The sequence below is a fragment of the Dermacentor andersoni genome, chromosome 1 (genome assembly GCF_023375885.2).
Source record: "Dermacentor andersoni chromosome 1, qqDerAnde1_hic_scaffold, whole genome shotgun sequence".
NCBI classification, from domain to species: domain Eukaryota; kingdom Metazoa; phylum Arthropoda; class Arachnida; order Ixodida; family Ixodidae; genus Dermacentor; species Dermacentor andersoni.
In genome coordinates this window covers 279,737,421-279,750,743 of record NC_092814.1, presented here as the reverse complement: position 1 = coordinate 279,750,743, position 13,323 = coordinate 279,737,421, and the positions used below count along the sequence as shown (strand labels likewise).

Genomic DNA, 13,323 nt, shown 5'->3' with positions numbered 1-13,323 from the left:
CATCACACCTTGTCCAAGTCGCGCGAATAACATATATGGTGCCTGTGCTAAAATTGAGGCTTCCAAGTGTTCCCAGCTGTCCACACTTTCCACTTACAAATTAAATCAGAATTGGTGTGTTTTGCTCTTCATTCTTTATTTGGAAATCACTTTGAAGCAGCGGCTTGTCATGTTTCTGATTCCCTAAAGTTTCTTGGTGTGGTCACTATCTGATTGTTTATTTTCTGCCTAATCGCTAGCGGGTTTGCTCGGTTGCGATAGATTTGTTCTTGCTGCCCACAAGGCTTGCAACGTAGATAATCTGTACTTTATAATAGCTTGTAGCTAAGAATTATTATTGCTTGCCACTCGCTTACTCTGTGGACTGTCACAAAACGTTCAGCTTTGAACATTCATGTGTAGTTGGTGCAGTTGCCGTCACCGATGCTTTGGCACATTGATTCAAAAGTGAGCCCATTCACTTATTCTTGATACATGGGCGATGTTGTGGGCATAAGTTTGGGTGTGAGTTGGGATGGGTGTGTGTAGATGAAGTGCAAGAAACTTACTATGCCAGGAAGCGGTGATACTCCCTTTGACACTGACGTCACAGTTCTGCGGAAGCCCGCAAGGTGGAGAGAAATAAATAATAAAAGGAGAATGAGACATCCACCCAAACATAGCAAATTGCTACAAAGGAAACCCGTACAGGTTCCTCGAAAGAAAAGCCTCACAGTTGAAGAAAAATTCGTCCTGTTCCGGGACTCGAACCCAGGACCACTGCCTTTCTGGGGCAGCCGCTCTACCATCTGAGCTAACCAGGCGGCTAGCAGATGGCAAAGCAAAGTCGAATTTATCAACAATTCAAAGCAAAGGCAAGAGTTCCTCCTTTTATTAATCCCTTTGACACTGTGTAACAGCGGTACTCACTCTTGCCAACGCTCTGGAGTTGAACTCTTTTCTTTGGAGGTCACCCATACAGTGCTGGCGGAAGAGTGAATTTTTTATCCTTGAGGAATGTTGTGCATTGTGAAGGGTAGCTGGCAACACGGGCAGTTGTTGTGAAGCAGTGGTCATTGGACTTGGCCAACAGATTCATTCCATTCCTTAATATGCCAGTCACTATTTTTGCTGCCAGCTGCTGCGCACGCCTTCTCTCTACCTTTCCCCATTTTACAGCCTGAATGGAGCACATATGTGGCAAACGCCCAGTTGCATTTCCGACAACTGATCACACAGTAGCAGGGTAGAAGCGGCAATGGTTTCGTGTTTGTGTGCTTTCGCTGAGGCTACATGTGGTGCACCACCAACGTGCCATCTGATTCCTCTAGAGTAAACTGCTCTATGAAAAGGATGTATATCAGATAGCATACAGGCTTTCTTGCAGTCAGACACACAGTCACATTTTTATTGTACTTGTCATCAGTCTGATTATTTTTGTTGAGTCTTGACAATTTTTCAATAACTGTGAGTTTTGATGTTTCGCACACCTGACATTAAAAAACAGGTACTGCCTGGCCAGGAAACAGCCTTCTTAAAATGGTCCTGAACCACCCCTCGGGCTTGGTGAAAAAACATAGTCTGCGGATAGCATACGCTGCTGTGGACACCTCAGCCAAGTTTTGCTGTTGTATGCGGCGCGTGGAGCTCACAAGTGGAGCGCGTAGTCACCTTTCTCTCAAACGCTCTCTTTTCAACAAAAGCCTGCTCCTCACTCTCTTCTGGACGCTTCAGTAATAAAGCGGATTGCCATTCATGGCTGCTATTGGCTAATAGCTGACGTCAATCAAGAAGGGTATTTGGATCAGTGCGCTTCCTCCTACTGTTGCTGTGTATATTTATTGACCAATTTTAATAAATAGGCTGAAGTAAGCGAAAATCTGCTTTTGAATTTCGACAATAATTGTGTACTTCCAGAAGAAGCCGACTATCGTCTGCTCACACTCGGCTGCGGCCACTCTCGTAGGAATTAAACTTTGTCCACTCTGTTTGTCGGTGTCATAGCCGTCGGGTCTCGCTAATTTCGAGTAGTTTTGAATGCTCAGCTAGCCTCGAACCACACAAAATGTCAGATCACACGCATGCTTGCCAGCGTGCATCGACTCCTGGCTGCTCCTGGTCAGACGCTTTGGCAGACTTATTGGTAGCGCTTACAAATGCGCAAGTCGGATGTGGCTACTATCCTTCGGTCAAACTGGTGGACAGAGTTGGTCCACACCACGTAGCACGGCCAGATGAGCATATGAGCATGAGCACGCACTCAAGCCCTGTCGTCCACAAAGCAAACATTGCATACTACAAGTGTAGCTGCGGTCTGCTACGTAGCGTAGATACCGCAACCGCTGCAAGGTGCCGTGACGAGTCTACTGGCTAAGCGCCCTGTGGCTCGCTGAAGACAACCACGTTTGGCTTACGTTTGGCATGTCGTAGCTGCCAAAATCAGAATTAGTGGCATCTACTTTAGCATCCAAACTCACATTTGAACTGTGCACCACAGCGACATTCAGTAGGCAGAGCGTTGTGGGCACACCCCGCTCTGCCATAGCCATTGCTGTGCTAGGCATTGAAGGAGGAGTGGAAGCACTGTGAAGGGTGTGTTTGATTGCCAATAACTCTGCTTCTGCTGAACAATTTGAAGTATTTTTTGTTGCAAAGTATTTCTGAAAGAGCCTATTTTAACTTCAAATGCATTTATCCACATCGATAAAAGGTGGTTCAGGGCCCCTGTAATGGATGATAGCCAATTGGGCCAATCTGTTCTTCTGCATCCAAACTTGCTCACTTTTTTCAAGAGTGGTTAATTTTACTAAATTTGACCTGTAACTCTACCTATATGCTCCTAATTGTACTAGCATGCGTGATAGTTTAAAAAGAAACCATCATAGTAATAAACTTGGCAATTGTAACATATTGGGGGAAAATGGAAAATTAATATATTTACGATGCCTGTTTTCAAGACACTTGACTGTCTCTGTTAAGTAATAAGTGTGTTAATGACTTTTCCATTGTAGGCCTTGATTGAAGTCAGCCAAAAGCAGTCCCAAAACAAAGACAAAAACAAGCACATGGGTACCACTACTCCCAATGGCATCTACACTTCTAAAGCAGACAGGTGTGTTTTATTTCTTGCATGCATAGAATTCATGAGTGTTGCTAAGGGGCTCTATAGATTGATTTTAATGATATGATCTTACTTTGTGTGTTTTTCCAGGCAATTTTTCACTTAAGTTCTTGGCCAAGCCACAAATTAGTTATTGGATGTTGACTTCAATGGCTCTATAGGTGTCTTCACTCAAACAATTTACAGAAGTCATGTGACTGGTGCGACTGGCAACTAGGAAAACTCCAACCATTATCAATGTTAACACCGAAAAGCACAACTTCTGAATCACTACTACAAAGTACATATTATCTCATTCTCAATGAAAATTTTGGGGATAGTGTGCCATTTGTATATCTACTGCAGAGTGAGTTTGAGTTTTCATGATTAATCAGCAAAAGAACAAAAGTGAAGATATTGTGGGGATGTCACCCGTACTCTTGGGACAAAGGAATGACAACACAGTAGTGCAAGGGCATTTATTGTGCCTTTTGTACACTAATGCTTACTACCCGAACTGCTATCCATGAACATGCCGATGGATGTGCGACAAATCGAGGAAGTCCGACTCACCGCGGCCGGATAGTGGGCGAATATGTTCGCCCCATGCTGGACACCAATGCCTGGTCAATCGCGCAAATGGTCACGTGAATGGTGGTGCATTCGAACGAGGCCTCGTGAGACAGTCTCGCAGAAGCATGGATCGGCGCACGTGCGGAATGTCCGTGCCACTTGCCGAACCCGAGCCAAAGAGGAAGAGCCTACTCCCTGTCGTGCCCGACCAACCTCGCTGTTAGATGGCACTAGCACCGCCACACTCGCGCCATTTCTTGTAATGCACTGCAGCCAGACCGACCGCCACCGGCACTAAGCTATGCGGCGAAGCCAGATTACAGGAGATGCGAGGAAAACAACATACAGTGAAACCTCGTTTAACCGTAGTTGTCCTGGAGCTCGGAAAAAGTACGTACTAAACGGTAGTACTGCTTAACCGAAATAGCGTGAGATCGCCCACTTACCTGTAGAAAACGAAACACGGAACTCAGAGAGAGTGCGATGAAAAGGGAAAAAGACATGCAGTATTTATTCACTTCACGCGACAAAAGTGTTATTTTCATTTGATGCCGCGGCGGCCTAGCACGACGACAGATTTCTGAAGTTGCGTGCCAGCTTTTCAGCCAGCCCCCTCTTCTCGGCAAACACTCGCATGGCAGATTCCTCGTTGGTGTTACGTATTCTCCATGCACGTGCGTGGTAGTGCTGTAGAAGTCCCGTAACGCCTTTTTCATTACTGGGGGCTGTTCTCGTTGCGACGATTGCATTCATGAGGCTGACGTAACGTGCAGCTTCTGCCACTGTCGGGCCTGAATCGCCCGTGCCGTCGCCTTCCGTGTCATCATCACTGTCGCTAGTCGACACTTCGGCAACAACAGAGGTAACGATGGTGAAAAGTCGAATCTCATAGCTGACATCTCTTCGCGGTCGCAGCAGCGCTGCCGAGCAACTTCTTCACATTGTAAATGCCACACACAGTAGTCAACAGCAGGTCCCTGTCGCGTGCCAGTGCCGACTTCTTCGTTTCACGTTCGATAGCACGGACAATGTCTAATTTTTCTTCTATGCTGAGCACCCGGCGTCTTTTTTATCCGAGCTTCGGCATGACGCGAGTCCTCGCTTGCGCGACGCCACAACGCTCTCTGGCACGGCGTCGAAATGATGTTGATATTGATGTGGCGTCACGCGCAAACGCACAGGGAGCTTGGAGGCCGTTGTTCCGATCTCTGAGGCTTGTTGTTCTAGTGGGCCGCCCGATGGAGACGACGCACCGCCGTGTTTGCGCGACGAAAAGTGGAAACGCTACGTTTTAACCGATGTGTACGCAATAAGTTGGTACGGTTTATGCGGATACAAAACACATTTTGTTCAATGGCCGCTGAGTCGGGGATTTGACTTTACTACTTTTAAAACGAAACTGCTGTTTAAGCGGGTACGGTTTAACGAGGTTTTACTGTATCAGGGGCTGTGGGAGAGTCTCGCATCCCCACAACCTCAACAGGGATGTCTCAGCATGCATCTTATTCAAACTTACAAAAAGTCAAGTAAACAATAATTTCTACCATACAAATTGACTAGCCACACACAAAAGTTTGTGTCTCCTATCTCTCGAGTGCTTTACCTTTTACTGGTCTTCACTTCAGCTAGTATCTCGCTCTCATCAGGTATTTTCATGATTATAACTGTCTTGAAAGTACTGCTGTGTTTTCAGCTCTGGCAGCATGGTCCCTGCCTGATAAAAAGCGGCTGCGGCAGTGCACCTTTCTTCATGGGAAGCTGTATGTAAAATAAGCATGCACTTATTCTGACATGGTGGTCTGGTGTGTTGCTAATTGGGTCAGCAGCTCTGCAACTACTGTTGCAGAGCCTGAAAAATCAAGCAGCAAGTGACTGAGCAAAAACAGTTAGTTGCTTTGGACCAAAGTAAGCATCTGCAACCAAGTCGGTCATGTGATCTCTCTTACTTGCCAGTGTGAATGCACCTTATGGCAACAGGGTATCATGTTAACAGTGACAAACTAGCTTCGTTAGTCATGCTTTCCTACTTCGAAATATTACATAGAACTTTAAGTGTTCACATTTGTACCTTGTATCTTTGAAACCTTGCATAATAATCCACATGCGAGTCAAGATTGGCTGTTTGGAAAACCACTTAGAGTAATGCTTTCTGAAATGGCTATAAGTTAGTCCATTGATGCAGAATGAAAGGATCTATAATATTTGCATTATGTGCTATTGGTTCTTGCTTGTGTCCCAACATCCTAGCATGTTTTCAAGGAACAGCAGGAGCACCAGCATCATTTCTACCAGTACATCACATTGGGCCAGCAAGAGCTGGAAGTGTTGACCAAGGTTTATGCCATTGGCTTGAATGCATGTCTGATGTTCTCATTGGGTGCACATATCAGATACATGTTAAAAATCTAAAAATGAAATAACTATTGCTTCAGGTCACTTGGAGCTTTTGTAGAAATATCTCAATATATACAACATTGTCACCATGTACCATCAGTATTTTCTTTATACATATTTAAAATTGAGACTTCTGACTGGGGCCACTGAGCCAATACGTGGAACAGCTTTTCTGTTCTTAGCTTGTAAGCTTTTAATAAGTTATCTCAACGGAAAAGTTAGCTGCAGTCATTAGCTAGTTAAAAATTGCCTGCGTAATATTTACAAAAACAGCACATTTGCTTTTTTTTTTATTTGCCTTATGTTGTAGTTCGACAAAGGTAAAAGTAGGTACAGACAAGTGTGATCAAGCTGTGCTTGTGCTCTGCCTAAGGGGCTTGTGGGAGGGTGAGTACTGAGGATTCAGTCAACAATACGAGTGCATGTGCCATGTGCTGGTTGACAGCAACAGCCATCGCAACTCTCTGCCGGAGCTGCCCCTGACCCCTCGTGAGCGGCAGATCCTGGAGTCAACACGAATTCCAGACAACGGGGCCACAGTGGTGGCTACAGCTGTGCCCTCCAAGGGCCCTCTCTGCCACTCGGCCTCCTCCGACAGCATTCTGAGCTCGGCCCTGCGGCCAGACTTTCCACCTCCCAAGCCGCCCCTCCCGCACTTAACACCACCCAGGTAGGCGGGCCCGCATGCCTGGCTTGCCTTCTTGCACCACTGTTCTTTTGCTTGGGTCAAGCAATAGGCTTTCTTTTGTTTTTTTCCTGCCTGGCTCATGAGCACTGATTTTGTTGATTATGGTATGTAGTATTTTTTATATAAAACTATTTGTCTAGTTTGAAAGAAGAACAAAAAGACATTTTCAGTTTTTGGGAAGTAAGCTTGCTGACATTTTTCTGTGGCAATGAAGGTAAAGCCGTGGAGGCAAAGCGCATGCATGGCAGTGCTCCTAAAGATAGCCCTCCAGTCTCATACGAGTTTGTTTAATCTGAAGAACAGAACACATAAGCATCTTATACTGAGCACTCATATTTATGCATAAAATATACCGCTCAATGCCATGTTTGATTTTTTTTTTCCACTTTTCTGTGTTTTGGCAAACAGGAAACCGTCGCATGTAGCAAGCTATGCGGATTCAGTATAACAGAAAATTCTGTGATAGTCTGCTGGTCTACTTGTTGCAGTGACGCATGTTCAGAAGCTTCGCCCCTATGGCTTTCCTTTCATTGCCAAAAAAAGTTGTCGGTGAGTATAAAAGGTCCTTCTGCAGTGTATTGACTGAGGAGGCGCAGAGTTGTAGAGAGGCAGCCATCAGCTCATCTCTTGCTGAATCTCTGAATGTGTATGTCTGCATAAATTGTCCTTAGTTGAGGTGTTGAACAAATGGAGATTTGGTTACTTTAATATTGCTTTGCTTTGATTTGTGCTATCGCGCTCAGTACAAGCTGCAATGCACGAGTGTGTGGCCAAGCGCTCTCCCAGGCTGAATAGTGGTGGCGAACAGCGCCATGTTCCTGACTTAAAGGGAGAGGGTTCCACTGTCCTTGTTTCGAACAATTGCCCTCTCTCCCAGGCTTCAGGAAAACTTTGTCCCACGAAAATAATCAGAACAGACTGGTGGCCGCCTTTTGTGTGATCTGTGTATCATTCATGCTTCTGAAAATGAAAACAGCTATCACCTCCAAATTTAATGCTTGATTTATCGCCCCGTCATTATACAGGTTTCTGCATTACCGCTCAGTGTCTGCATTTTCCCTTCCTCTCTTTCTGCGTGCAATTGCAATATAAACGTTGTGAATTCACTGTTTCTTATCTGCGATATTTCACTGCTCAAAAAAGTGACCGCTGTCTGTACTGATCGTTTTCATGAGACCAAGATTTTCCATATGAAACTTTGGGAGAGGGCGAGAGCAGGGAGCAATTTTCGACGCAACAACAGCATAACCCTCTCCCTTTAAGTCACAAACGCACCCTCACTATCCAACCTGGGAAAGCGCTTGGCCATGCACGCGCACATTGTAGTTCATGGCAATTCGTGATAATACATAAGTGAAGGAAATTTTTTTTTTTCATTTGGGAAATTTCTTTTATTTTAACTTTTTAAGTCTTTAACTTTGTTACCTGCAGCATAGTGGTCAAGGCATGTCCTCTTGAAAAGAAACCCGAGGCTAGCATCGGCTTCAACATATCCATCCCCAAACTTTCAGCGAACTACAGTGTTGTTTCAAGGATAATTTTCCCACAATGCTTTTCTTGTGCAATGCGAGTCAAAATGACATTGAAACACTTGTGTACAGTTGACTCTCGTCGCAATGGACCCTGATAATCCCACAAAAAACGTCCGTTTTATGCGAAGTCCGTAATATCCGAGACGCCTCACTTCCGAAACTTTCGTCGCACTGTCTAACAACTTTATTGTAAAGAGTGAGTGACGAACATCCAAAGTAAAAAAACAAAAAACAAAAGTCGCAGTTTCGCCCGAAAGGTGAAGCATCGATTGCGATAACAAATTAAGCAAGCTAAGCACAACTGTAGCAGCGAGTGAATCGACCTTCATGCTGTCTCTTGCTTCAATGCGAACTAAATGTTGAAAGCGTGGTGTATACAGAGCTACCAGCACTGGGTGCACTTTGTACACATTACAGATCATTTTCGAGATACGGTGCCTGCACTGTCACACACTTTGACCACATCGCAGATCGCTTTCAAGATAAGGCGGCCACGCCGTTAACAGCAGCTATCGGAGTAGAACCCCCCAAAAACTTTTCCTCGCCTCCACCCCCCCCCCCCCCCCCACATGGCTCGCAAACGAAAGATGGCGCGCTTCCGCCCCGTTTTCCTTCCTCTTTCCCTCACACACAAGATATTGAGCTGCGATCATCGGCTGACCCTTGCAAGTCAGTTGCCATATCGCATCAACACGGCAAAAGTCCGTTTTATATGCCCAATTTTGACAAATATTGCCGCTAATTTTGTCCGCTGTAGCCGATAGTCCATTGTAGCGCGGTCCGTTCAAAGCGAACTTTGTTGCATTGGTAAAATAGGTAGAACAAACTAAGGCTGAAATATGGTCTGTTACATCTGAAAGTCTGTTGTACGTGGGTCCATTGTAACGAGTGTAGACTGTATATCATAACGCATTTTGTTGATGATTTGCTTGATACTAACATCGTTACATGAATCCTACTAAGTGACCAGTGACCAACTTCAGTTCCACATTTGCGACATGTGCCCTGTAGCAATAATGTAAAATTAGTAAATGTATTAGATAATGCGCTAATTAGCAGTTTGTCACAATTTTTTTATGTCTGCCAGTGTAAGTAACATGTTGCCACAAAAATAGCCAATTTATATCTGCTGCACTGGCTGTAATAATAACTGGATTATTCAAAGTCTTTGCCAGAACACCTGGTATTTTTTAATGGTATCTTGACTTTTTCTTTAACATTGGAGAATGGGCTGAAATGACTGAAATGAGGCTTAGTACTGAGAAAGAAGCTCGAGAACAAGTTAAGGACCATGTAAAGAGTGATAGAACGAAGAATGTGAGGTGTAACGTTAAGGGGAGGAGGGAGACAGAAAAAAGGCGGTGCGGATCAGATAGCAAACAGGGATAGCCGATATTCTAAGTGACATTAAGAGAGAAAAATGGAGCTGGGCAGGTCATGTAATGCGTAGGTTAAATAACCGGTGTACCATTACGGTTACAGAATGGGTGCCAAGAGAAGGGAAGCGCAGTCGAGGACGGCAGAAGACTAGGTGGGGTGATGAAATTAAGAAATTTGCAGGCGCTAGTTGGAATCGGTTGGCATAGGACAGGGGTAATTGGAGATAGGAGGGAGAGGCCTTCATCCTACAGTGGGCATAAAATAGGCTGCTGCTGCTGCTGACGATGATGAAGAGCTAACTGCAAGAAAATTGGCTTATGTATTGGCAAAATATTTCTTCCTTGTCTTTTGACAGGGAAATATAGTGTAAAAGTTCTAAAAGGCAATTCTGCTTCTGGGTCTCACTGAGCATATTAAAAGGGATCAGAAAGTAATTTGATTTGTAGCATTGACGTGTGACCTCAGTTTTTCAGTTTTATGTTGTTATATTTATCTTTGAAACATTTTATGATCAAGTAAGCTTGCTAATATCAGACATCAAGTGTGCACTAAGAGCCAGAGCATGTAATTTGCATTTCATGTGTGTAATCATGGTGCCTGGTAATTATGCATGAGTGCTCGTGTCCATCCTTCTACTTCAGTCTGCATCTTCTCACAGCTATCTCAGTTCCCTCTATGCATGCCTGGCAGAATGTGGTTCTGTTTAAATAGCCTGAAGATGTAATTTAATCACTTTTGGGGATATGTTTACCTTGCGTGGCATCCTGTAAGTGCACTCAAGAATTGAAAATAACATCCATGAAAGGTGTGCCACTTTTTTGTAAAGTCCACATCCAGTAATTGTGTAACAGGCAGAGTGATAGCCCTGAAAATGGTCAGTGAAAAATATAGCTACTGTATTTGCTATTTTGTGTGTGAATGTCGGAAGCATGGCTTGGCTTTATCAGCTGTATGGAATGGAGCTGTATGGAATGAATCAGGAGCTTTTCGTCTGCTTTGTTTTTAGCCTATAAGTAATGCCTGCTTGCTTCTTCACTAACTGTGTTCCCTACTAAAACTTCCTCAGGCTTGTTAGGCCTATTGTGGTTATGAAGATGTAGTCATTAAAACTGAATGTAGTGTTTAAACAATGCTGGTAATTTTCACCATTGTAAGTTTAAAAAATGCAAAAATTTGAGACTGTGGTAAGTGCCTTAGGTTGCATGCATGTACTAATGAAGCATTAAAGGAAAGTATGAATTAAAGCTAACAAGATTGATAGATGTTTAATAGGTCATTCTTACTGAGAGCAGAGTTTTCATAGGTGAGAAAATTTGTAACTTTACAAAGTATTGGTACCACCACTGTGAAAGTAATGTACGGCTCACATTATGTATAGCCACTTCAGGCGCTGCATTTACGATTGTACACGCCAAGGTGATACGTCACAACTGCAAGCCTTAATGATGCTAACCACATTTAAAACCTGTTGTGTGCATCTAAGCCCTGTCTGATTAGTCTTATGCTACAAAAACCTAATATGCTTGATGTATGTTCAAGAAATGTCTTCAAGTTAAACATCTGAGTGCCTGGTGGCTGTGCCTATACTACATAGTGTCTGTTTTTTCGTTGTCTTCAACAGTTGCACTAAAATTTGAGTAAATGTGTTAGCTGTCTTGGTGTTCTTCAAGTACACTGTACTAACATGATTTTGTTCTTATGCTTGAAATATTTTTTGGAACTCAGGTGCGGAATGCACATCAGTAAACCTTAGGAAACTCATTAAAGTGTTTCCTGCTCTGTCAGGACTACTGCTGGGAGTGTGTAGAGCTGGTGGAAGTTCTCAACAGATTATGACCTCTTTGATTGCTGGCACAGTGTATCCATGTTAATCACTGTGCTTATTGCAGGGGATTCGAATTGTGGGAGAACTGAGTGGACCATTCAGTTGTGACATTCCATGCAACTAAGTCATATTTAGGCATAAAACAAGTGCTGAGAGCTTACTAAAAGGGTAATATAGCAGTATGGATGGACTCATTTCTTGCCTTTAGTGTTTCTTGTGTCTGGCATCTAATGACATCATGACTAAAGGGATAGCTTAGGCATACCATCTGCTTAAAGGAGCAAGAGCCAATTTTCTTGATTGCAGAGCAGTGGAATAGACGTCTGTTTTTCAGTCGTATATCATTATTGGTGGCAGACATCAGTAAGCTTGTGCTAATCATTGATTAACTGAGTTTTTAATTAATCCCCTTAAGGTCCAGCTATACAGGGCTGATCGTGCGTGCCTGGCTACACATCACGCACCTGCGAGGCCGTGCATGCATGTGTTAGGCAGTGCTTAATTTTGAACATCATTTTGAGCATTATTTTGAGCATGTGCAACAGAAGTGGCAGCCTGTGCGTCAACGTCACGTGGTCGGCATGTAAACTTTCGATGTGGGTTTTGAAACAGGTTGTTAGGGTTTCGCAATCGTACCAACATGTCAGGAGTCACCGCTGGTTATGTGTCGCACAACGGCGATAGAGGCCATCAATAATGAAACACTGATTGCCTGCGTTGAGGCATGACTTGCACTTTGGCAGGTGAAACACAAGCACCACAAAAATAAGAATGTGACGAGCTGCTTGTGAATCGAGGTGGCAAGTGCTCAAAATTTTATATAGGTGTCATACATGGGGCACTTTCAGTCGTGATCAAGCCCGATCAGGATCAGATTTCTTCATCACATTTGCCTCTTTTTGTCAGAGGTAAGAATAAACTTTCGTCAAACCCAAACGTTTCCGCTGAAGGTGATCTAGCAGCACTGTGCTACATGCAATGAAGCACTCACTTCTGTGGGTATTGTGTCACTGCTTGCCCTTCTTTTCATCACACGTGTTTAGACTCGGAGACGCATACACTCACACTTAGTGAGACACGTGTCCCGTGCTCCGTGTGGTTGGGCCTTTAGGCTACATGTTGCAATTGTAGAATTGAAGCTGGCCAGTGCTTGAGGCATATGTACTTAGTAGGAACCCTGAAGCTACCACCTCCTCCCCGAAAGAGTGGAAAAATGCATTGTTATTTTGCTTATTATTTCACGAAGCCATGCACACTGCGGGACAAAATAGTTCAGTTCAATTCAGTCTTTATTTTCTCTTAGACAGAGAAGGAGACAGGACTAAAAGCTTGCAAGCTTGACAGAGGTCCTGCCCCCTTTATCAACTTGGCAGTACAGTAAACAGGCAGAGATTTTCATTTTTCCAAATAAACATAGAAACAAGGTAACAAAAACACTTTGTAAAAAGCAGCGCCATGCATTGCAGCACAAACACAGGCATTAGAAAAACAAATAACAGGTTATGGGGAAACGAAAAAACGGTATAGCTTTAAACTGAGTGCAATATCACCACGTAATTTTGCTAAGAAAAAATCACTTAATGGCATCATTTCAATGTTCAAAAGGGTCAAACAATTCTTTGTATAATTTATTTAATAATAATTTACTAATACTGGAAGAGTATAAGAAAGAGACTGCTCGGTGTAATATGCCCTAGGTGTTGGCACTAACCAAATTTCTTTGTCTAGTCTGCAGGACATGCGTGTTTTTCTCAAGTTTTGCCAGCTAACAAATATAATTTTCATCACTTTATGAGGAATGTTTATAGATCATTAAACGTCTATAATTGTATAACCTGTAGATTGGCTGGAT

The 13,323-nt window shown here is 43.6% G+C and overlaps 1 protein-coding gene across 7 annotated transcripts in view; it reads left to right on the top strand.

Moving 5' to 3' along the window:
* Window positions 1–13,323, top strand: part of LOC126547685 (guanine nucleotide-releasing factor 2-like) — a 143,197-nt gene that overhangs the window by 26,272 nt on the left and 103,602 nt on the right. For 5 of the 7 annotated variants that reach the window (XR_008609136.2, XR_008609135.2, XM_055063198.2 and 2 more), the window contains exons 5-6: window positions 2,991–3,091; window positions 6,492–6,716. Coding sequence is in view for 5 of the 7 variants with exons in the window: in XM_055063198.2 (XP_054919173.1) it covers window positions 2,991–3,091; window positions 6,492–6,716 (326 nt within the window). In the remaining 2 variants the exon portion in view is untranslated. The remainder of the gene's footprint in view (window positions 1–2,990; window positions 3,092–6,491; window positions 6,717–13,323) is intronic. The other 2 variants (XM_055063199.2, XM_055063200.2) reach the window with 2 other exon arrangements.